Below are 24,268 nucleotides of genomic sequence, written 5' to 3'. Positions count from 1 at the left end.
CCGGTTGCCCCGCGTTTTCTAGCAACAACTCCCAGACAAGCACATCTTCACCTTCATCTGCCACTTCTTGGTCTACCTACTGAATAAGAAAACCTCCAGTTCGCCAAGTGCCCAGTACTGAGTCATCAACACATTCGATCAGTCGTCGATTCGTATCATGAGAAGGAAGTCCAAGACCTTCACAGGATGCTGGACATGTCGGGCCCGCAGGGTGAAGTGCGACGAGGTACAGCCCGTCTGCAACCGTTGTACCAAAGCACGTCGAATCTGCGAGGGCTATGGAGTTCGCCTTACGTGGACGAGCGACGAGAAGGACATCCCATTCCGAGTACTCATCGATCTAGATACGGATGCCATAGAGATATCGCCTGACGACTTGGATGATATGATACACAAGTGCGGCTATACAGAAGCTAGCCATGAGACACAGACATTCGGTCCTTTTTCTGTGTTCTCCGTTGGCCAAAGCACTGATTTGGAGCCCTCGGAACCACGGCACCTTGATACAAAGGAGGGCCAAGAAGATCAACGGCTAGAGGGAGAGATAGCAACCGGGAATCCCTATACGCCCTCCTCTAACGAGTCGTTGATAGAGACATGTCAGCCCTCATCGCTAGAATCAAGTAATGAGACACTATCAGATGTCTCTATATTCGACAACTTTACCCATCAGGCTGCGAGGTGGAGCCATGACTATGTTGATGGAAACGATGATCTGGTACTGGACGACCTTCTCTCTGCAGAATGGTTTTTCGGCCCAAGCTCATTTAAGCTAGAGTCACAGGTGCCATTATGGGCAGAACTCGACGTCTTTCCATTTGAGATGGAAAATGATTTCACTTCCGCCGTCGAGATACCACGAGAGGGTTATTCATCGTCGGATCACTCTAAATTCAGCGATATACCATTTAGTTGTTGGCATGAAGTGCCGTCGCCACAGACCAGTCTCAACCCCATCTCAATGTCGCAGCAACAGACCGAGCTGATCCATCACTGGCTGGTCCACATGTGCAGAAACATGGTCCCAATTGATACACTGGACAACCCATACCGAGGAACCTATCTACGCCTAGCTTCCGAAGGCGTCAATGGCGCTTCCAAGAGTCACATTGCAGTGCTGCATGGTGTTTGCGCTGCTGCCGCGCATAATATAAATACCCTACGGAACGACAAGACGAATACACAACCAGCGTGGAATACACAGGTAGCACTGCAGAACCTACAAGAGTCGATTTCACAGCCCAAAGACATGGACCATGCTTCTGTTTTGGCTGCCATTGCGATGTGCATTATGCAGGACACCATGACGGGACATCCTCGTGGCTGGAGGACCCATATCCAAGCTGCCTTGAGAATCATAGTACAGGAGAAGCTCTACCAAGGATTGGATCCGGGATCTGAATTGCATGTTGTGGTTCTGCAATGTCTTTGTCTCGTCGCGCTAGGCGATGTTGATATGCAGTATGACCTGGCAGATATGGTGTCTCAACTCCCCACCACCGAAGACTATGTCTCTAAGCATCACAGTGTCACAAAGGATGTCGTCGGCATCATATCTCGAATCAACATATTGTCGAAGCAAGATACTGCAAGAGATCTCGCTCTGATCGACCAGCTAGAGCTTCAGATCTATCTTCAAGCCATTCCAACGACTCAAAACAATCGATTTCACAGTGAAAAGGTGAATTTCATCAATCAACACTATGCCTCGGTCTGGCACTACGCCACTATAATACACTTCCAACGTCGGATCCGTCATAAGCCGGCAGAGCAGCTACGAGACCTTGTATCTGAAGCACTAGCTCATCTTGAAGCAGCTGAATATGTTGCAACTGATCTCGATGGATGCATTGCCCTATGGCCATGCATGGTTATAGCCACTGAATGCTATGACGAAGAGCACAAGATGCGTGCGCTGAGCTGGTTTAAGAAAAAGGACCGCCATGCATTCGCTAATGTTAGTTTGGCGAGCATAATCTGTCTGGAGTATTGGAAATGGCGGGACAGGAATCCATCTTGGGCTTTGACTACGTCGTGGCAGGATTTTGTCGCAGGTACTGAGTATGATGTTGTTCCGGTATGAAAGAATTTGATCCATCTCTCAATCCACTTGACCCGAGTCTTTGGGTAAATAATTATCGAGAATCAAACCATAAAGCTTCGACTACAGAGTCTCGCTACTCATATCCCCGAGACAACAATTAAATTTACGTGCATATAGAATGGGTCACGACTGGTCGGTGCATGTCAGCCCGCTCGCTCCGTTAAACGAGCTATATCTCGGTCTAACAAGGTCCGAAAAACCCCCCAGCTAAACGTGGGTCATGCGAGCGCCAACAGATTCAAATTACGCTTAACAATGACTGAGAAATTGTCTGTTTACCCCTCCAAGCCTTAGTTCCTCCTTCGTGGTCATCGCCTCCAACTCGAGAGTATCCCCATCATGGCTGCCGAACAATTCGACACATCTTGGATGTGGAATCCCGCTTTCATCGAAAAAGCCACGTCTACTGCCGGTCGCTTCGTTCATTTCCGCAAGACATTCTTTGTGAACGCGGAGATTCCAATATCGCTCCCGATTCAAATCACGGCCGATACGCGATATAAATTATACGTCAATAAGCAATTGGTCGCTTTTGGACCTGTTAAGGGAGATGCGAATCTCTGGTTCTACGACGAGGTCGACATCAGCCCGTATCTACGCCTGGGCGAGAATCATATTGCAATTCATGTCCTTCGACTCTTCCACGGGACGTCGTACAGCACTAGCTTTCCACGCCTGGGAACAGGTGGTGTCAAGATTGCGACTACTGTCGAAGATGAGGTCTGGACACCGCAAATTCGAAGCAGTGAGCTTTGGCAAACGGCGATAGATCAAAATGTGACTCTCCGTATCGATGAGGAAGAGGATGACTTTCTTCACGTATACGAATTGGTATCTGCATCGCGCGATACGTCGTTGGATTGGATTCCAGCGATACTGCTCCGTTTCCAGAACTCTACTGGTGTCACAGCGCCGTGGAAACTATCACCGCGTCTCATCCCGCCGATGAGAGCCCAGAGATCTTACTTCAGCGCTATTCACAACGTTCAAAGCGGTTTGCCTCATGGGACCTGGAGTGTAGGACTGCTGGGTATCCAATCCGGGGAGAGCAATCTTATTCTCCCCGCTCGCTCAAGTCATCAATTCGACCTTGAGACTCGCGTTCATACAACTGCATTTATCCGCTTCCGTTTCGTCCGACCAGACGTTGGAGGCGCTTGTCTCACAATAACGTATTCCGAGAGCTATGAGGATACTCCAGTCCTTGTTCCATATCTTCGCTGCAAAGGAAATAGATGCGATACGAGCAAGTTTCTTGTCGGGCCCAAGGATATTTACACTTTCCAGGGAAAAGGCGGAAATCCACGTCTGGGCTACTATGAAGATGAAGATACAGAGGAAGTCTATATGCCCTTTCACTGGCGCACCTTTCGCTTCATGAGACTCAACATCGAGACTGGATCATCTGATCTGATCCTGCGCGGCATCCATATTGACGTTGTGAATTACCCATTGAACGTTCTATCAACGATAAGCACGACCTCAGATGACGGGACTTTGGGAGCGCTGTATGATACAAGTATCCGAACATTACAAAACTGCATGCATGATTGCTACGAAGACTGCCCTTTTTATGAACAGCTCCAATACGCGATGGACACACGAAGCTCTTGCCTCTTCACTTATCACGTGTCTGGCGATGATCGTTTGGCCAGACAGGCAATCATCCAGCTCCATAGCTCGTTCCAGCCTCGCATTGGTCTTACAGCCAGTAGAGCACCGTCAACTCAATTGCAGATCATCCCTCACTTTTCCCTCTACTGGATCTGCATGCTGCATGATCACTTTCTCTACTATGCAGATAAGGCATTTGTTAGGCCTCTTCTACCCGTTGTTGACGCTGTCCTGGGGTATTTCCACGAACGCATTGATGACCGTCTTGATCTTGTGAGTCTAAGGGATGAGAAGGGTGTTTGGAACTTTCATGACTGGGCGGAGCAGTGGAGGCCGTATGGTATTCCACCCTCTGTAGAAAAGTCTGGTGTTTCGACATACACAAACAGCTTGTATGCGTATACTCTCAAATTGGCGGCCAAGTTGCAGGGAGAGTGTGCAGGCCGACTTTCCCTTGCAGAAGAGTATTCTCACCGGGCTGGACTAATAGTTGATGCGGTTAAACGCCAGTGTTTTGATGGACAATACTTTACCGACAGTATTGCTGCTTGCTCGGACCCTCAAATTGACCGTAGCCAGCACAACCAAGTCTGGGCAGTTCTCAGTGGTGCCGTAGGTGGCGACAGCGCTCAGGCATTGCTTAAGCGCGCTCTAGGAAGTTCTCAAAGCGGTGCGCCACTCATAAAGACATCAATCTCAATGTCTTTCTACACATTTCGAGCCATCAGCATCGCAGGAGGATCCTTGTATGACGAACTGTTCCATGTTCTGTGGCAGCCGTGGCGCCACCAATTGTCTCTCGGTCTGACTACCTGGGAAGAAGACGATGTTTCACACCGCTCAGACTGCCACGCTTGGGGCAGCGCTCCCATCTACGAGTTCTTGGCCGAGGTTGCGGGGATACGGCCTGCAAAGGCAGGATGGCAGGAGATAGAGTTTGCACCACGCCTTGGTCTTTATACTTCTCTTGAAGCGACCGTTCCATTCTATAGGGAAGACAAGATGATGCTGGCAAAGGTTGGCTGGAGCTCTTTAGATGGAGAGACGCGAGTCACGTTGGGGATTGAGGGGTTAGACGAGTCAATCTCTGTGCATGTCAAATTGCCAGGATGGCCTGCGATGGTCGAGAAGAGCTCGCAGAGCATGGTCTTTACATGGACAAGATCTTAGAACGTAGATTATTATTTGAGAAAATAGAAAGTCAATATCGAGTTTAGAATTAAATGTTACTCCTGCTCTGGAGCGTTGAACTGTTGATATGCTGACGAGGCAAACAATGGCATGCGAAACCAATTATCTTGATCTTGAGACATGTCAAAACACGTATCGTCAGCAAACACGGGTAGAAGAGTATCCAGTCTCTCAACATCCATGTAGGTCGGGTTATCATACGTTGAAACAGACTGCCCCGGACTAATCACCCCATGCAGCATAGAATCTGGTCTAAACTGATCCTCGATATGAGACGTTGGGACGCGAAGATCAGCCATGAGCTGAAGAATCGTCCCTTGTACCACTTCAGTGCCTGCATCAAGATCAGAAGTCGCTCGACGCAGTATCCTTGCGTAACTAGCGCTGATCTGCCAGAAGCGGCCCATGGTGCTGAGAAATGTTGTGAAGAGTGAGACTTTTGCTATGGTCTCGGGATCGGTCTCTCCTGTGAAGTACCTCTGCGCTGTGAGAAAACGAGCAGCTACCCAGACGGACCAGGCAAATGGCCAGCCGAGCTTATCGACAGTTTGGTCGGCTACTTTCGTGACGATCTGGGCCAAGGCCTGTACGCTGTTGAGGCATCGCTCTAAACATTGGCGACGGATGTCGAGATGCGAATCGGACTGGAAGTTGAAATGGCATGGTATGGCAAGGAAGCCATTGAGGTAGATATCCAAGGCGTAATAGTATCCGTACAGCATAAAGGTAGCTGGTCGGATAGCGCCAGGAACACGGTCCTCGATAATATTATGGTTATGCCAAAATAACCGAGAAGGTAGTGTCTCCATCCAGGAATTGAGTTCAGTTGTGATATTATGAAAGTCGCTTAGCCAAGTCGACTCAAGCCCTTGGTTGTTGTACAGCGTGCTGCATTCCATTCCAACCCTATGAATTCTCCGAGATAGATCAAACAGCTCTAGTTGGTAGCTGAACACAGACGCTGGAGTAAGCGATGCATCGTCTGCCTCTGACAGATTCTCCCTCCAGACTTGCTGTCGCGCTGGTAGAAAGTGCTGAACATGATCATTGCCCAAAGTCGAATGATGGTTCGTGGTGATGCAGACGGTGCAGTCGAGAGCGTAGATAGCCCAGAACAACCGCTGTCGGAAAATCCCATCACTCTTGCTCAGCGATTCACTGTTCTCAGCCTCAGTCGAAGTGCGAAACACAAGCCCATCCGTATTCTTGAGCTGCACCGCAAGCTTCGTAGCTACAGCCAACGGGCCCCAGACCTGAGGTCCATGCGTCATGCCCGAAAGGTCCAAAACCAGCACCGTAAGAACTTCCAACGAACTATACGAAGGCTCCTCCAACACATCGACGAATATGCTGCGCTTAGAGTACTTCCAAAACGAATCGCTTGACGCCTGGTCAAGACGCGAGTCGAACGAGTACGGCAGCGTGACTCCAAAGAGAGCATAGTACAGCAGCGCAGGCTCATCCATGGATCCCATGTCGGCGCAGACGCGTTGGACGTCTAGGAAGGGAAACCATGGGTGGATGTGGCGGAAGTAAAGAGAGGCGAGAGAAACGACGAGGTCGGTTGGGGGCCTGCGCTCAGTGACTCTGCGGGTGCGCTCAAAAGTAGGTGATGCTTCACCAACGGGCATTGAACGAATTGCTTGATCATTGGGTGATTTGGTCTCGACTTCGATTGTGTCTTGTGGAGGTGGTTGATCAGTTGATGTGCTCGTTCTCGGCATGCTGCGAATAGCGCGTAGCTCGGACTCCAGCTTCTCTGAACCAACAGTCAGCTGACAGTCACCTTACCTCATAGAACCATAAGATGGGGTAAAAAAATGAGTCGAGACTTACCGATCTTCTCCTCCAGCATCTGGCGATGTCCAGCTGGAAACCCCGGCTTCCGCCTGCCCCCGTACTCACACTCAACCTTTGCCTTCTCGCAGCGTTGACACGCCGGTAATCGGCGGTCGCACTTTGCCTTGCGCTGCTTGCACCGCTCACATCTGCACGATCAGTCATTAAACCTTCTCCACGATCTCTATTTCCGGGGTAACTCAAAAGGAAAGGGATGAAAGTAACATACGAGGCCATGGTTGTCTTTCGGTCTATGTTTCGCCGTCAGGGTTACATTTTACGTGCACAAACTTCGGGGCATGTTGGCCCTTAAATGCCGGCCCAGTCTTCCCACGTGATGGTCCAGAACCCCTTCTGCTAGCGTACCCCAGATTTTCCCCAATAGACCCCGTGGGAATGGACCGAGGAGGGGGGAAGGCTGGTCTCGGTCGAAGTGGTCCCGAGTACAGGGCGTGGCGAGTAAGAGAGATGTATATAGCCATGGGCTGAGCCAGCATGAAACTCCTTCTCTCATCCCAGTCGTTCAATCTTGACCTTGGCATTCTTTTACTGTCTATCTTGATACATCTTGTATGCGCAATGGCTTCACCTGAAGTAACCACCACTATGGCTCTCCCACCATCGCCTGTTGACACCAAGCGTTGGTGGAAGTCGCCCAATCTGCGCACCCTCAACTTTCTCATGATGATCCCACTTCTGTCGATCTTTTCCCAAGGGTCAGTCTACCACCCCATAACCACTCCCTTTAACAGACTAAAGCTAATATGGTATCTAGTTTCGATGGAAGCATGATGAACGGTCTACAGTCCGTCAGCCATTGGCAGACTTACTTCGGCACTCCAACAGGCGCTATGCTCGGCTTCTTCAACGCCGCGTATCCCCTCGGCGGTATTCTGGGCACGTTTCTCATATCCCCCGCGGCCGATACCTTTGGACGAAGATGGGGTCTAGCTACGGGCGCAGCACTCTGCTGCATTGGTGCCGCTATTCAGGGAGCTGCTATGAATATCGCAATGTTCATCATATCACGAGTCATCATCGGTGCAGGCAGTGTCGTCGTTGCTGGAGTTGGCGCTCCGTATATCACTGAGATTGCGCACCCAGCTCAGCGAAGTACGGCTACAGCTCTGTTCCTCACCTTTTACTCTGTCGGATCCATCATCGCCGGCTGGTGCACTTTTGGCACTTTCCGCATCGACAGCACTGCATCTTGGCGTATTCCTTCAGCGCTGCAGGGTCTTCCCTCTATAATCCAGCTTCTCTTTGTCTGGTTTGTCCCAGAGTCGCCCCGATGGCTCGTCAGCAAGGGCCGCAGTGATGAGGCGCTTCAGATGCTTGCCAAGTACCACGGCGAGGGTGACTCCTCTGACCCGGTTGTTCAGTTCGAGTACAATGAGATTCTTGACACGCTGAGTGCAGAGGCATCTGAGCATAACAACATCGTTGTCTTCCTCAAGGACTTGGGAAGCACTCCTGGTAACCGTAGACGCATGTTCATCATGGTCTGGGCAGCTGTCTGCTCGCAAATGTCCGGTAACGCCTTTGTCTCGTACTACCTCTCGCCCATCCTGCACTCTGTCGGACTCAATTCGGATCTCCAGCAGACTCTCATCAACGCTACCAACCAGATGCTGTCTTGGTTCAGCGCCATTTACTTCGCCACGCTGCCAGCCAAGGTCGGTCGTCGCAAGCTTTTTCTCTGGTCGCTGGCTGCCATCTGGGTCATCGACATCTGCATCACTGCAGGAAGTGCCGTATTCGCTAAGGACAACACCAACAAAGCTGCCGCGTACACAGTCGTTGCGTTCCTCTACCTCTTCTCTCCCGCCTACAACCTCGGTTTCAACGGTAACCTTGGTCTTTACATCCCCGAGATTCTCCCTTATCGCATGCGAACCAAGGGACTGTCATTCTTCTACTTCGTCCAGTTCTGCTTCATGATGCTTTCAACGTTTGTTGTTCCTATTGGTCTTAAGGATATTACCTGGAAGTTCTACATCATCTTTGTCGGCTGGGTCATGGTTGAGTTTGTTGGAGTGTATCTCGTCTTCCCGGAGACAAAAGGTCCTTCCTTGGAGGAGATTGCCTGGATCTTTGATGGGCCCAATAGTGGAGTTGACATGCATGCTGCTCGAGCTGAAGGCAAGAACTCGACCATTGTTGAGCATACAGATGGCAAGGAATCTGTCTAGCGCGTTATCTGCTGGAACTGTGTATTTTTTCTGGGTCAGAGGCAGAATGAAGTCGTACAGCCGCGTCACAAATGTTAGCGAGGGACTTGGTCGTAATGTTGAGTGGAGAATGATGTGGAGTGACCAGGTAGTATAGGCAGAGAAGATATTAAAATTGATTGTTTTGATCTCATGTTCAAACTTCGCACTTAGGTGAAAAAATGATTGATGTTTATGGCCAACGTTGAATGAAAACATTCATAAACAAGGTTAAAAGTGTCGCCCTCTTTGGGCAGTGGCGTCGGAACTAAATACCTGTGCATCTCACTAGTGAATCGACAGGACCCACTAATGCCGTTCACGTCAAACTTGCTAAACGATAAACGAGAAAACTCGTTTAAGAGCCTCAGGGGCGGAAGCGGATAAGCACTCACCCTGTACCAATCGTCAACACAGTCGGAACATAACACTTGTTCCAATCAACAAAGGTACATCATGAGAAGGAAATACAAGATTTAATATCTTTATAAACCTCAAATTCAATAAGTTCAAATCTATGTATTTAAGCGATTAGAAAACGTCATAAAGTATTCCTACCCCGTTAGTTCCTGAAATCGTTTGATAACCTGCGAAGCATCTGGGTGCAATGACCCTTGGTCTCCATCCGACAAAGACTCAACTCGACCAGCTGTTACCGCGTCCCTCGCCTTATTCGTCTTCATAGACTGAATGCTCTTATAAATTCCCTGGGCCGGGTACGCGAGCAGTCCAAACGTTGCTAATGTGATGTTAGCTGACGTGTTCCAAAGGGTTATTACGCATGGGTAACTTACCGCTGCCTGGTTTTGCGACCATATTGAGAGACCCCTTTCCAACACCTTTGAAAAAGCCCAAAGTCCCCTCTTCTTTGGCCCCCTTCATTGGTTTCGTTACGATATCAGTTAAGCCTTCGTAGAAGCCAAAACCAAAATTCTAATCCACGTAAGTATCTCATCTCAACTTCGAGGGTAGTGACACGTACCTTTGCTGCAACTGTGCCACCGCTCTTCCAATCCGTGACAGGACCATAATCCGCCACCTTTTCTCCGTACAGTCGCGGTGTGTTGCGAAATCCTTCAGCGAATGCCAACGGGACATCTACGAGCGATCCCTTCACCACAGCGGTCGTCATGCCCTGCAGAGCTTTCCCGCTTGCAACCGCTGTCGCTGTACCTGCAGAACGACGAGTGCCGTCTGGTCGGGCGCGCTTTACGTCTTTGAAGGGATCGATGAATGCACCGCCTAAGGCAGACGTAAAGTCTGTCATGGTGCCTAGCACGGACGATGCTCCAGCTGTTACAGGATCCCAGCGTTCGTTCTCAACGAGGTATTCCTTCGGTCGAAGTCTGAAAAAATCGGTCAGTGAAGGTAGAAAACCAAATAGCACAACAACTTACGGCTCAAAGTCTGCCAACTTGGCTTTCTTGGCATCCAGAAGAACTCTCAAAGCTGCGTTCGATAACCTAATATGGCCCTTGTCACCTTTCTTCGACCTGCCTACGTACTGCCATTTAGCAGCATTGTGCGGAATGAGCTCGCAAGTGAGGTTGTCCACGGGTAGATGCCGATGAAAAGAGTTAACTGCGGTGCTGACGCCACTCTCCTCTCTCATCTGTGTCGCAATCCTGTTGGCAGCATCCTGAGCTTCGGGACTGAGGCAAAACTTGATTGCCGAACTGAGGTTATCCACGGAGATGCTCTTGTAGGCGATAGGTGATGGACCTGCTCCGTTGGAGGCAACGACACTTCCCCAAAAGGGCTGACTACGGAGATGTTAGTACGAATATCTGGAAAGGTGAATGGATATAACACTTACTCGCCGAAGAATGGTACAATGGTGGTTGGTCGACCATTAACGAGGCCACAAGCCGTAGTGCCTGCGCCACCGTGGTGAACAACAGCAGCAACGCGCTTGAACAACCATTCTACCAAAAGGTTAGGTGATGGACTCATGACCTGGGGGTAATTAACTACATACCGTGAGGGCAATCACCCAAGTAGAAGACAGAGTCAGTACTGGGTTCATTTCCACCAAGCTTGCTCCAGCCACGGGATATAATCACTCTGGCCCCTGCAGCCCTACACGACTCTTTGATGATGTTTGTTAGGGCTGTGGGGTCATCGATGACAATGCTTCCGAAGCCGACATAGACTGGAGGTGGTCCTCTTGCCAGGAAGTCTGCGAGGTCTTGAGGAGGTGTATAAGATGGTTCGTCTCGCATAAAGAATCCGCAGATATCTAAAAAGTTCAATTAATCCTCAGTATCCAACAACTTGTGTCTTGGTGGACTCTTACCAATGCTATCTCCCCAGTCACTTGGCTTGGGGACCAGAGCCGGTGACCAGCAATAAGTATATGGTACCTTCATGAGTCCAACGATATCGGGTCCAACAGCGGCGGCTAATGGATCCAGATGCAAATCCTTAACTCTCCATGCATTGATGACATCTCCGAGTCTGTGACGGTCAGCATAAGCATGATAAAAGCAAATCGTTACGGGACTAACCCTTGCCAAGTCATTAGATCAACAACGCCGTAACTGAGATAATTGGAAGCCCTGGGATCCATATTTTGAGATTGAATATTGGCTAGAGGATGAGGGAATGACTTCGTCGCTGTCCAGGGCATTGTGAACATCATGTGAAGAGGGATACCCAATGCTTGAGCGCAGTGGACGTGGGCAAAACTGGGCGGGTTTGCGATGATAGCATCCGCGACAAAGGGACGATTTGATACGGGGTCCGGCTTGACACAAGAGCTCCAAAAGCCTCTCAGCATATCATGGATCATGACGCGTTTTCGGCCGATATCGCCTCCTCGAAGACTTTCCATGGAAGGAATCAAGCCGGGATTTTTGACCATGTACTATAGCCATGCGATTAGCACTCAGGCGCTGTGAGATCAGTTGGTAGTCTTACAGCCATTAGATCTTCAGGGTCTCCTCCGACGGGGTAGAATTCGAGACCAGATGAACGGACGAAATCTGCAAAGGTATCATGAGTGGCTAATCGCACGTGATGGCCGTACCGCTGGAGAGCGACGCCGAGGGCGATGAAAGGTTGAACATCGCCTAATCTGATTAGTCCTGCACAGCAATGAGAAGATGGTCAAACTACCTCGACTACCGACAACTTGAATGACGATGTTGAGAGTAGGACATGGACCGGAGGGAGCAGAGGTGGAGAAGCTGCTGGTTGGTTCAATTTCTTGGGCTTTGTCGGGAGGAAGAAGGCGATTGACTTCGTCGGGCTGCAGCGACGAGAACTCAATATCGACCTTTCCATAGTCTTGGCGCAGTCAGCATCACGATAGTCTCAAAACTCAGATAAAAAGGGATCATACCATTCACGCGCGACGTGCTAGCTAGAACTGACCCGGAGGAATGTAGCTCGTACGGCGGTGGTGCATCCCAAGGAATGTCCAAGACATGGTCAGTGTCTTGCGCTTCCTTGTCCTTGGACGGAGATTGAGATCTTGATTTCGACATGGTTTGATCGAACTTAGCATAGAAACTCGGTAGATGGAGATGCAAAGTACAGGAGATAATATATGACGAGCGGGGGCCAACGGCAGAGGACCTTGAGCTAGTGTAGACCAATTTAGGTGGACAGCTTGGGGAGATGGTCAAAGCTAAAACACCGGGGCTGAGTAAACTTCGCTCTCGGTTAGCGGGAGCGAATTTGGTAGCGAATCATAAGAAGCTGTGGGGAAAAGACCGAGAAATTTCGTACCGCCTCTGCTGATCCTGTCCTCGCGGAGGATGTGGCTTAGACCGGACCGGGGGATATTGGAGTTTAGTGCTGACCTAAAGACCAAAGACCGACGGAGTACACGCTGACAGTGCCGCAAGCAATCATAGTAAAACAGGGGTCCAACATTGGTCCGACTTACGAATATTTGGCAGAAAATTACCAGAATTTCGCATTCGCATACCGATTATGCAGTTGAGTCACGGCAAACCAACTTACTCAATAACGAGAGCTGAAAATTGAAGACTGACTCAATACTTCATCAGAAGGTGGTAAATCTCTGCAAACCCCGCTTTGTTTAGGTTTTGACTAAAGGGAGCGAACCTCGTTCCTCGTTCAGCGCTTCAACAACGAACCTCGCTCTTTGCGAAAACCTCGTTCACGAGATTCACTTCTTGGCCCTCCACTAGAACGGTCACAGCTTAAATGAAAGGGCTAGGTTTACTCCGTACAGTGGCTCATTACATCATGCAAAAAAACATACAGCAATGGAAAATGTAATACCGACTGCGCATGTATATTTAGTTATAAGTAGAGATAGTCTCAATTAGTTAGATCTAATACAACACCATTCTCTAACATTTCTTAACTTGTTATCTCAACTTCTTTCTCTCTTTTTACTTTTTTCTTAAAATAATCAATCTTCAGAGACAAATACATCCTAATGCTTCTCCAAGCCACGGCGTCGCTGCTTCTTGTAGCAGGTTCAGCTCTGGCTGGATCAGTTGCAAGGGCGGATAAGAATGCAGTGATCTACGGTTCCAAAGGAACGGTGTCTCTTTCATCCGATGGAAAGAAGCCTCATATCATGATCCTCGATTATGGCGAGAATGTCGAGGGTCATCCTACCTTTGAGGTTGTCTCTGCCTCTGGTGACACTTCGGCTTTTGAACTTACCTATGCAGAGTCCAAGTATGCATTTAGCAACTACCAGGTATGAACAGACAGTGAATGAATGCTGTCTCAACAGACTAACTCCCATCTAGAGTGATGGACCTCTTCCTCTGGCTGCTGCCATGGACACCTACCGTGTGAACCGATACAACATCTCCAAGCGCGAGACCTTCAAGAACCGTCTTGTCCAGGGAGCTTTCCGCTACCAGAAGCTGAACCTCTCTTCGCATGGAGAGCTGCGTCTCAGAAAGGTCGGTGTGAAACCAACCGTTCACACCACGCCCCTCACCAAGCTCCCCGGAGGTTTCGAGTGCTCCGATGAGGACTTTAACCGTATCTGGCTCACGGGCGCCAGAACCGCTCAGCTTACTGAGATCCCCAAGAACACTATTCCCGACTTCTGGCAGGTTTCCAAGGAGGGATCTCTGGTTGAGAGCTCTGCGCCTCAAGCGCTGGGTAGTGCTGCCGCCGCTCAGTTGACTGCCTACCAGCTAGACTTCCAGGTCAAGCCTGTCACTGGTGAACTCACCTTCTCCGTCCTGTCAGACACTCTAAATGAAGCAATTATCGTTACTTGCGACGTCAAGACTGGCAAGGTCACGGCTACGGGTGCTTCAAAGTCTGGATCGATCCCGTCTTCTGCTGATGCCAAGGTCGGGGAGTGGATGTCTGTGCATGCCAAGGTGAACATGACCGAGATTTCTGTTGTCGTCAACAACAAGACTGTTCTCGATTTCACCCAGACAGACAAGTTCTACGGGTCCTTCGGCCTCGGCGCTCCTCTCGGTCACTCCGCTTACTTCCGCAATCTCAAGGCTGCGACTCTCGACGGCACTGAGATCTACTCTAACAATTTGACCGATCCTAGCTTCTTGAAGGACTTTTTCATGGGAACGAACCCCGCCGATACTATCGTTGATGGTTCCAGACGCGATAGAATTGCATACACTGGCGATCTTGACGTTGCACTAAGCTCGACCTATGCCAGCACGTACGGCAAATCTTTTGTTGAGGGCTCGCTCGATCTTCTTGGCTCTTACCAGGCGACACCCGGATTCTTCATCCCGACTGCCAAGATCCAGCAGGAGCCCCTCAAGGAACTTCTCGGCGTCAACATCACTGGTCTTATCGGCTACTCGTTCAACTTCCTCAACGCACTTGCCAAGAACTACGAAGTTCTAGGCGATAAGAAATTTGCCAAGGAGTGGGCTCCTCGCACTACGGCTATGCTGGACTGGGCGCACTCCCAGTTGAAGAACGGTCTTTTCACACTTGATGACCCTACTTTCACTGGAGATTGGAACTACTATGATCCTCCTCAGACCGGCGCGAGCTCCAAGTTCAACGCTCTCTATGCCTACAGCTTGCAGCAGACTCAGCCTCTGCTCAAGGATGCTGGGGTCAACACGACCGTCTACCAGACTCGCCTTGATAACCTGCGCAAGGCTATTCACTCCAACCTTTGGAACGATACCCTTCAAGCTTATGTTCTGTCCAATGAGATCACCTCTGGTTTCGCGCAAGACGCCAACGCCCTCGCTATCCTCGCTGGCATTCCCCAGAGCCATAACATCTCAGCTACCTCTCTGCTCTCTACCATGAACAAGGAACTTCAGCTCAAGGCTGGATCTCTGGCCTTCAGCAACGCTACCGCCAAATCTGGTTTCGCTCAGAAGATCAGCCCCTACTCTTCCGCCTACCACCTCCGCGCTGCCTTCGAGTCCGACGATGACGTGATCGTCAAGCGTTTGTTGAAGAGTCTTTGGGCACCCATGGCGGACCCTGCCCATGCCAACTACACCAATTGCTTCTGGGAGACTCTTAACCCGGATGGTACACCTGGTCTGGGAATAATCACTTCTCTCTGTCACGGCTGGGCTTCTGGACCAACTGCTGAGCTGAGCCGACATGTCCTTGGTGTTCAGGCTGTTGAACCTGGTTACAAGAAGTGGGATGTTAAGCCTTTGACTCTGGGTCTGGATTGGGCTAAGGGTCGGGTTCCCACTGAGCACGGAAACGTTGAGGTTGATTGGAAGTTCATGTCTGGTCTTTTGCAGATGACTGTTCGTGGACCCAAGAATGGTAACACAGAAGGTACTGTCTACCTTCCTCGACCTCTGCTTACTTCTCTTGAGAACAGTGTTATCAAGGTGAATGGCAAGGTTGTCAAAGGTGACAAGTTCACTGTACCTTGTGGACAGAAGATCACTATCAAGCAAACCAGCGCTTGATTTTCGGATTCTCATTATAGTTATTCATTATGAATATTATATTTTAGCCTTGGTGTAGATCCATCCTCGAGCTTGTTTCAGTAGACTATGTAGAACAGATGAAGAACACCATTGGACTATTGGACAAAAGAGTCGTTCGATGCCATATCTCTTATTAGTAGTAGGAAGATGAAATGTGTTGTGGTCAAAATGTGAAGGGGTAAAGAGCCCCCATCTTAGCGCAGGTAGCTAATACAACTCCATTCACGAGAGGACCTTGGTTGTGCACATTAAGTGATAATTACTTGTTTCTGAGTTGAACTGGCTGCTTCTAGCTAATGCAGGCCCCCTCAGATCTATCCAATTCCCGACCATGCTGATAAAGCTACCATTCTCCATTACCGTACGTTTCATATCAAGCAGAATATAAAGGTCGTTTCAAGCAGTCTGAATCTATAAATAAATAGTATCTGGAGACTCTAATAGGTTCATCTAGTATCTAAGACGAACACTTTAACTGATTCCTGCCCTTAAAGACTAATCACACGCACTCCCAACCCGTCTTAATAAATTCCATATCCTCTAGGTCAGATGGTAATATTGAGTCTGGTCCAGGTTGAGAGGCGAGAAAAGAAGAATGTTCTGCAATGATGTAACTCTCAAACTCCCCAGGTCGTTTAAGGCTCGCGAGGCGGGTCAGGAGATCATTTCCCTGGAGGCTAAGATGATAGCGAAAATTCCAATATCTATTCCCTTGGATCATAAGCATGTTGAGGAGCCTCTTGCCGGACTTTGCACATCTAGGTGATTTCGAGAGAAGTGATTCCCGCACACGCTGGACAATCAATCTTGATTGCCAAATATAGAACTCTGGTGCGTCAAATTTGAAATAGCTCATCGGTGACTGCGTCCACTGCCGCCACTCATCCATCGTCATGTCGCATGGTTTGACCATACTTTCAGGTTGACCCCAAGCACGCAATTCGCTCGGACCGAAGCTGGTTTTTACTAGAAAAGGCTTTAAGAATATGTTTTTGAAGTCAAACATATCCTGAAATAGAAAGCCTTCTGACCCATAGGAGATATTGCAAAAGCACTCGTAGCGTAAGAAGGACTCAACAAAGACCCAAGTAGCGTAAGGGGGAATTTCTGTGAGTGATAGACCTGCTTCCCAACCATATATTGACCGCTTTTTGAAAACATTGCAAAGTTCTGGTATTAGACCCGTTGCAGCTGCCAAGATCGGCAGGTGTGACTTCCATTGTGGTGGCGTCTCCATACAGTCTTCGGAGAGAATAGAGGTAAGGATGGGGTCAAGTTTGTTCTCGATGTCTGCTCTAGGCTTCCCTCTGAGTTCTGCTCGCAACTTTCGGAGTCGAATAAGCAGCATGAGTAGAGGAATGGAAGCTGGATGACCGTAGTGAATGTAAATTCGTGGAAGGTGAGATCTTATGATGATGGCGTGATCCGCTCGGAAGTGCTGCCATGCCGTGGGCGAAGCTCGCGTCAGCGACAATAACTCGTCTACACCAAGCAAGAGCATGATTTTAACGTTCATCTCTACGGGAAGTCGTCCGAAGGGATCGAACCCCTGAGGGGCGGAGTCTCTTTGTTGTGGCATTGTGGGTGATGGGCGGCGATGGGGGAACAAAACCTGGTGAAGAGCAGAGGAACGAAACGTTTATGGAGCTTTATATGAAATGTGTTTGATGACTCACATAGAGAGATAGTGTATATTTGACTCATACTTGGGTGAATGACGGAACGCAGGAGCCTTAAAGTGTGATATAGAGTTTCTCCTCGCAGCCGCAAAGGTTATCTTGACTCATGACAAGCTCACAGTGCCTTACAGCAAAGGTATCACTATAAGGAGACCCACAATTGATCCATTATCCATGTAATATATATATTTAATGCATGTCAATTCTCTCCAGCTTTATCTGTAAGCTAAGCTGAATAGGCTCTTTCCCTATCTCTTTACTATCCTTATACGAGACAAAAGACCAGTCGATCGACTGAACGAGATATCGAGCATCTCTAACGGCTGCTATCACAGTCCTGGTGTTTCATTGAGTGTTCAGGAAAAATCACTGAAACTTCCACTTCCGCGCGATATGTAACATTTCATCCAAGTCGGGATGGTGTGCCATTTTGCGGTCGGGCTGGGAAGCGACCACAGAAGCATATGCCTCAACGATGTAATCCTCCAAGGCTTCGGTCTTGAGGCATAAAAGACGAGTCAGAAGCATATTGCCTTGTAAGGCAAGGTGAAAGCAAAAATGTTTATCCTCACTCCGTTTCCTCTTGAGAAAGTCACAGATTTCAGACTGTTCTGTGGTAAGAGGTGATTTCTTGCGACGACTTGTGGTCCTGGTTTGCTTTTCACGAAGTGATATGTCCACAGACGTGATGAGCTCATCAAACCAATGTGTGAATTTATATGGAGCTTTGAAGTCAAACCTCGTGACCTCATAGGGGTCCCAGGTCATCCACTTATATGGCCCACGGCCGTGAACCGTTCGTCTATATGACGGCGCAAGATCGATTGGAACAAGAGCTTCTTCACCTGCCATCAAGGGCCCGAGAAAGATAGTTCTCAAGTTCCACATATCTTGAGACAAAAATCTGTCAGGGTGATAGAAGATGCAGCAGAAACATTCAAACCGTAGGAAGGATTCAGTAAATCTCCATTTCCCCCAGTAAGGTACCTTGTCGAGCTCCTTTGGAGAACTGTTCTGCCGGTGACCACGCCACCTAAAGAATACCTCTCTCAATTCAGGAATCATATTTGTTGCCATTACAGGCAGGTTTGACTCCCATCCTAACGGTATCTCCATAAAGTGCAGAGAAGGGATTGAGTCAAAGACAGGCTTGAGGTGGCTCTCAACCACGTCTCTAGATTGCCCCTTGACCTGTGACCGTAGTAATCGAAGACGGGCGAGAAGTCTAAGTAGTGGGATAGCTGCCGGATCGGCATAGTGATCATAGAAACGTGCAATATGTGACCGGATGATAAAGGCATAGTCTTTTTTAAAATACCGCCTGGCTGCAGGAGAAGCTCTAGTGAGAGAGAGCAAGTCATGGACGGTAAGTGACTCCATGATGTAGATGTTGATCTCCAGCGGGAGACAGCCGAAGCTGCCAAGCACCGGTGGAGTGGTCTCTTGTTGATGTGGCATCTTGACTGGGATGGAATAAAGCCTGCAAGGGGGAGAAGCATCTTTCGTCGTCTTGTCGCAGGCTTATAACAAAAGCATTTTATGACTCATTTTCAATACAGAAGGACGGTTTGACTCATTGTTGGTTGAATGACGGGATGAAATAACCTTAAGGTCTGTTATAGAGTTCTTGCTCCCAGGTGTAGAGGCTGTCATTGGGCGCACCGCGCCACAGGTGTAACTCACTTCTTATGTACGCCATACAATTGATTCGTGTAGATAGTTGACTCAATATTGGCAAATGAAACAATGTGAGGCAGCCAGAGGTTCTGACCCGTATCTGTACCAAAAAATGTCCCCTCATAAGAAGGTCATTAGAGGATTATTGAAGGAATTGGTCATGTCTCACATTAATCTGAACAGCCCCAGCTGTCACCACAAGAGTCTCCATACTTCTATGTAAGGTATTCAGTACACGGAGAGCAGTCCGAGTGGCCTGTACTGTCGTGTATCCCTTGTTGCATCATAAGCATAGGATAACATCGTCTTATTATTCCCTATCCCTTCGAAAGCTCCTTCAGCGACAATTAGCGGGTTCCGGCAACGTCCGACGGCCCTCTCCGCATCAATTTACCAGCAACCTTTGCACAGTAACTATACGTCAATTCGGTCGATCTATATCATGTGAGAGCTTTTTCTTGTCTGCATGAAGTCCAGCGAAGTATTCTTGGGTGGCCCCAACTAGTAAAGCGTGCCATCACTAATAACCAGGATCGGACTGCATTTGGTCTCGGGTCGCAGCTCCGCAGCCAAAAGCCGTCCAGACTTCCAACTTCCCGCCTCCAGCATCTGAAGAAGACTCAGACTGACTCCTCGGGGCTCGTACTTCTCCTTGAGCATCTTGTGAAGCTCGTCCAGGAGTGTAACAGTCAGAGAACGCCACTCAACGATGACATCATCAGAGGCTTCAAACTGCGGAAGCTCTTGTCCCGAGCTTTCCTTTCCAGCTTTCAAGTCGTCAGGCTTCAGCTTCAAGACCCCGAGATCGACGAATAATCCGCCGTTTCGGTATTCAGGCAGTCCGGTGCCCAGATGCATGTTCTCCCAAGTGAAGCCTAGCTGTCTCTCGAAGATGACGGAGAGCGAGTAGGCCAACCATTGAGTGAGCTTGTGGAATGGTTGAATCTTGCTCTTGGGGTCCTTATCGCCATTGCTGTCGGCGATTTCGGATAGAAGTTGGAGAGGCCATGCGTCTCCAATCGGTTGGCCATTAAAAACGGTGCGGTTTCCGGGCCACGAAGGGATGAGGAGGTCCTGCAAGCAGAACCAGAGCTGCTCGTAGTCAAGAGTCTTCGATCCGGAGGCCTTGGATGTGAGGTAGTCTAAAAGATAACGTCAGCCTCGAATATTCACTATCTGCTCGTGCTTACTCACCGACTAAGTTACCTGGGCGACCGAGCTCTCCGAAGACTGTAGGGTGCTTCAACAAATTGGAACCAACAGCTTGAAGTAGCTTCACCCGCGATGACACTCCAACCATAGGATTCTCAGAAGATACCTGGAAGTGCTGTTCAAAGCTGCTGTCTTGCAGTTCAATCAAACCCTTCGCTAGAACAGCCAGTTAGCCCATGGAGAAAAGAAGCTCGCACAAAACATACCGTCAACCTTCTCTTTCAGAGAACTGTCAGAGCTGAAAGATCCAGCTGTAAACATGTGAAGCGACGCCACAGCGATGCCCTCACTTCTGACAACAACCTGTCCAGTCTCAGGCTCTTTAAATCGCCAGACATCACCCGCTCCAGCGTCAAGAAGAACCGACACAAAGAACAAGTCGACCAAGCGTCGGGTGATCTCGGTCTGATCGACTCCATCTTCGCTTGACCATCGCTTCACGAGGGCATCGACGCGCGCGACGTCTCCAACCTCGAAATGCTGCCAGCGCCCGTGAGGAGGAATAGTGTCGTACTTGTCAGGACCGAAATCACGCTTGGGATTGATCGTATCAGCTCTGAAGGTATTTCTGATGATTTAGTATCACTTACATCGATCACTTTGGATACGTAATCAGCGACCGCTCCCATCCGGCCTTCGTCATAGTCGAAGTGCTTCAGATTCCCTTGCTTTGCTGATTCAAAGACCTTGGACGCTTGGTCTCGGACGGCTTGGAGGGAGAGAAGATACTTGAGGTCGCTATCCATTTTGAAATAAATTCGTGAGTGATTTCAGGGTTGAGTGTTTGTTTTGTGCTGCTTTGTTGTTGTAGCTGTTGGTTTAAATGCTGCTGATAAGATATGACAGATAACAAACAATCTTCGGCGGACTCCGAAAAGGCGGGGTTACGTCGAGGTGTTACAGGGCGGGTCAAGCACTATCCAATGGCTTCATCGGTCTCACTCCACTAAACAACAAACAAAATCTCCATGGATCAAATTTGACAACGATTGCACATGTGATTTCATGTGAAGTAGCTTACCATGGGCTATTACTGTAGCTTATATCACTTTTGAGAATTGTGCCCAGAAGGAGATAGGACGGTCTCGCCTCTGTCAGCATTTCAACCACAAAGTGTCAGAAGATACACGCCGCTATTCTCCCATCATTCATTTTGTGCAACTGGGCCACGTCATACTGGCGGTCTAGATGCAGCAAGCCAGCAAATGTCGCCGTGCTTTTGGAATAAAGGCAGGATAAATGGCTGAACAAGTATAATTATGTTAAAGAGGAATTAAATAGGCATTGAGTAGCCGTAGAGATGAACTAATTATCTCAATTGTGAGGTCCAATAAAAGCCTTACCCTGCAGAGCGAGGTGAGCCCAATGGATCCAAATCAGATTGCCACCAATTTCTATCTGCCCAACCCACCGCTAGATCACTTTCCAGCGATACTTGAGATGATACAAGAACTGTTTTAATCCTTATGATCGACAGCAGGCCCAACCTTTTCCGATACATAGTCACTCTCAAGGGCAAATTCTAGTGACAACATTAGCAAGCCTGTTCCGGAAACAGTCGAATAAGGGAATACTCACGGTCAGCTTTGGTATACTTGAACTTTCTTGCTGGTACTCCGTTCTCGAACAGAATGTCGATCTCACCAAAGGTACGGTCCTTTGTTTCGGGAAGACGGAACCAGCACCAGATGAGACAGAGTGCATTAGTTCCGGCGTAGAAAAGACCTGTCTTCGCACCCCAGCCCCAGCCTGGACTCATTGTTAGCTTTCTTCATATGGCCATTGTCTACCATTGCACATGGACTTACCAGACGCCGAAATCATCCTTGGCGTAACAGAGTTATTGAAGATGGCGGTTAGGTTATACACAAACCTTCCAATGACAATAGTCTTATACCTAAGCCGTCCAGAAGGAGTCTCAGCCACAATGGGATAGCACACCGGCCCAATGGTGATCATGTTGCAAAGAGTCGAGACCACAAACAGTAGGCCAATAGCAAGGTAAGCGTCTTTGCTGGTCGACCATCCGAGCGCTCCGATAGCAATAAGGCAGCAGAACATAAACACGAGGCCACTCATATAGATAGTCGCGCGTCCGAATCGAGGGAGGAGAACCCAGCAGATCATGCCGCCAATGATGTAGCATGCGGAGAGGGAGATGTTAAGGTTAAATGACTGGACTTGGGACCAGCCTGCGGCTTGGAGGAAGACGACGACGAACCCGAGAATGGCGTTTCCGCAGAGGATCTGGGCGGCCCAGACAACGCAGTTCTGTAAACAAGTTAGAGTGAAGCGACAAACAAGCGAAAAAGAGAGGTCTTACAATTTCGGTTCGACGGAGGTTGGTGCCCTTGAAGCACTCGAGAATCGAAGCTCCACCAGTCTCTGCCTTTTCCAAAGCAGTGGTATGTTGGATATACGCCAAGCTCGCCTCAATCTCTCCCTCTCTATCTCCATCATCTGATGCAAGTCGTCGGAGGGATGTCTTCGCGAGCTCGAGTTTACCACGACGGACGGCGTTCCAGGGAGACTCGGGAGCGAAGTACGCCACGAAGAATAATGGTACGGGCCAGACCCACTGAAGATAGAAGGGCAGCTTCCAGGCCAAGTTACCCTCGATGTTTAGGCATGCGCGGACGACGCCTGATGAGATGAGGATACCGAGGCCCCAGCACATGCAGACCCATGCGGTGACGTATGGACGGAGGATCGTGGGGACGACTTCGCAAGCGTAGGTAGTAGACAGAGTCTAACCGGATAATCTGTCAGTAGATTCATGAAGTAGAATTGGCTCGTGCTTACCTGGAAAACACCCCACGCAACACCGCAAAGTGCTTCACCAAACGCAAGGATAGACAGCGACGGCGCGAAAGCAAGAATGAAGATGGTGCCCACAAGATACGCCATGAAGACCATCATTGTAGTTCGAGCACCGAATTTATCTTGCGCCCAAGCGTTGATCAGAAGACCAGCCAATTGTCCTACTTGCGACGAGTTGGAGAGACCGGATTGCCAAGCAGGTGAGATGACCTTCTTGCCCTCTACAGCGCTGTACTCGCCGAAATGGTCTTGGAACTGGGTAAGACCGTAGAAGGATCCGAGCTGTCACAATTGAAGTTAGCTGAGGTCTAGGAGCTAGGCGTAGGTCTATTGCGTACCATCACCAGGTCATAACCCTCCATGACCAAGCTGATTGACAGGATCAAAGACCAGAATACAGCCTTTCTGTACTTCTTGAGGGCCTGGCGAATGGTGAGATCTCTGTCGGCGGCGTTTCCATCTTGAGCGCGTTGAATGAGCTGGATGGTGTGAGGGTCGCCGAGGTCAAGACCCTCAAGCGTGTGCTTATTCACAACGATGTTGTCTGTGCCCATGATTCCGACGTGAAGTTGTCAATGAATAACTTGTAGACCGCGGCTGGAGATCTATTAATGTTTAGGATTGCTGCTGCTGCTGATCTTCCGTTTTCAGCATGAGGGGTCGGCATCCCCCTTATAAGTCAACACTGTAAAGCGTCAACCCCATGGGGAACTCACCTTTGTCGCTTTGACCCCAAAGTACGTAGTGCGGAGAACCATGAAGTCTGGACCGTATTTGACATAATGTGGTGCCACAACTGCTGAAGAAACAGGGCCTAACGATAGCAGAACCAATTGGCGTCTTTCACAGACCAAGCCTCGTGGCCCATCCCACCGGAAATTCGACAAGACATGCCATCCCACCGCGAACTTTATTCCAAGACATTCATCTATCCCACCGGAGATTCGTCTAGCCATTGGGAATACTTGTAGAATTATATAAGCACTTTAATTGACTAAACGCGACGCATCATTAACGAAAACACGA

General features: G+C 49.1%; 10 protein-coding genes across 10 annotated transcripts; 4 read left to right on the top strand and 6 right to left on the bottom strand.

The window, feature by feature from the left end:
• Positions 1–157: 157 nt before the first annotated feature.
• Positions 158–2,083, top strand: FMAN_14000 (uncharacterized protein; the record flags this gene model as incomplete). Its single annotated transcript, XM_041833541.1, has 1 exon — positions 158–2,083. The coding sequence occupies one exon, from the start codon at positions 158–160 to the stop codon at positions 2,081–2,083; it is 1,926 nt and encodes a 641-aa protein (XP_041683894.1).
• A 360-nt stretch (positions 2,084–2,443) lies between these two features.
• On the top strand, positions 2,444–4,888 carry FMAN_13999 (uncharacterized protein; the record flags this gene model as incomplete). The annotated part of the gene is made up of 1 exon (XM_041833540.1): positions 2,444–4,888. One exon carries the CDS (start codon positions 2,444–2,446, stop codon positions 4,886–4,888), a length of 2,445 nt encoding a protein of 814 aa, XP_041683893.1.
• A 56-nt stretch (positions 4,889–4,944) lies between these two features.
• Positions 4,945–6,985, bottom strand: FMAN_13998 (uncharacterized protein; the record flags this gene model as incomplete). Its single annotated transcript, XM_041833539.1, has 3 exons — positions 4,945–6,668; positions 6,746–6,764; positions 6,815–6,985. 3 exons carry the CDS (start codon positions 6,983–6,985, stop codon positions 4,945–4,947), a joined length of 1,914 nt encoding a protein of 637 aa, XP_041683892.1.
• Positions 6,986–7,327: 342 nt separating this feature from the next.
• Positions 7,328–8,940, top strand: FMAN_13997 (uncharacterized protein; the record flags this gene model as incomplete). Its single annotated transcript, XM_041833538.1, has 2 exons — positions 7,328–7,464; positions 7,524–8,940. The coding sequence occupies 2 exons, from the start codon at positions 7,328–7,330 to the stop codon at positions 8,938–8,940; spliced, it is 1,554 nt and encodes a 517-aa protein (XP_041683891.1).
• A 572-nt stretch (positions 8,941–9,512) lies between these two features.
• FMAN_13996 (uncharacterized protein) lies at positions 9,513–12,446 on the bottom strand (the record flags this gene model as incomplete). The annotated part of the gene is made up of 11 exons (XM_041833537.1): positions 9,513–9,697; positions 9,753–9,891; positions 9,941–10,304; positions 10,356–10,721; positions 10,775–10,883; positions 10,937–11,197; positions 11,255–11,415; positions 11,466–11,824; positions 11,878–12,029; positions 12,076–12,246; positions 12,302–12,446. The coding sequence occupies 11 exons, from the start codon at positions 12,444–12,446 to the stop codon at positions 9,513–9,515; spliced, it is 2,412 nt and encodes an 803-aa protein (XP_041683890.1).
• Positions 12,447–13,372: 926 nt separating this feature from the next.
• FMAN_13995 (uncharacterized protein) lies at positions 13,373–15,833 on the top strand (the record flags this gene model as incomplete). The annotated part of the gene is made up of 2 exons (XM_041833536.1): positions 13,373–13,642; positions 13,695–15,833. 2 exons carry the CDS (start codon positions 13,373–13,375, stop codon positions 15,831–15,833), a joined length of 2,409 nt encoding a protein of 802 aa, XP_041683889.1.
• Positions 15,834–16,353: 520 nt separating this feature from the next.
• Positions 16,354–17,433, bottom strand: FMAN_13994 (uncharacterized protein; the record flags this gene model as incomplete). Its single annotated transcript, XM_041833535.1, has 1 exon — positions 16,354–17,433. One exon carries the CDS (start codon positions 17,431–17,433, stop codon positions 16,354–16,356), a length of 1,080 nt encoding a protein of 359 aa, XP_041683888.1.
• Positions 17,434–17,899: 466 nt separating this feature from the next.
• FMAN_13993 (uncharacterized protein) lies at positions 17,900–18,991 on the bottom strand (the record flags this gene model as incomplete). Its single annotated transcript, XM_041833534.1, has 1 exon — positions 17,900–18,991. The coding sequence occupies one exon, from the start codon at positions 18,989–18,991 to the stop codon at positions 17,900–17,902; it is 1,092 nt and encodes a 363-aa protein (XP_041683887.1).
• Positions 18,992–19,711: 720 nt separating this feature from the next.
• On the bottom strand, positions 19,712–21,168 carry FMAN_13992 (uncharacterized protein; the record flags this gene model as incomplete). The annotated part of the gene is made up of 4 exons (XM_041833533.1): positions 19,712–20,352; positions 20,405–20,578; positions 20,629–20,956; positions 21,013–21,168. 4 exons carry the CDS (start codon positions 21,166–21,168, stop codon positions 19,712–19,714), a joined length of 1,299 nt encoding a protein of 432 aa, XP_041683886.1.
• A 711-nt stretch (positions 21,169–21,879) lies between these two features.
• Positions 21,880–23,796, bottom strand: FMAN_13991 (putative Maltose permease; the record flags this gene model as incomplete). Its single annotated transcript, XM_041833532.1, has 6 exons — positions 21,880–21,944; positions 22,001–22,171; positions 22,231–22,693; positions 22,746–23,171; positions 23,225–23,524; positions 23,581–23,796. 6 exons carry the CDS (start codon positions 23,794–23,796, stop codon positions 21,880–21,882), a joined length of 1,641 nt encoding a protein of 546 aa, XP_041683885.1.
• Between the last annotated feature and the right edge of the window lie 472 nt (positions 23,797–24,268).

Source organism: Fusarium mangiferae (genome assembly GCF_900044065.1).
Source record: "Fusarium mangiferae strain MRC7560 genome assembly, contig: FMAN_scaffold007, whole genome shotgun sequence".
Lineage (NCBI taxonomy): Eukaryota > Fungi > Ascomycota > Sordariomycetes > Hypocreales > Nectriaceae > Fusarium > Fusarium mangiferae.
Note: the sequence above shows the minus strand (reverse complement) of the source record. Positions and strands in the feature narration are given on the sequence as shown.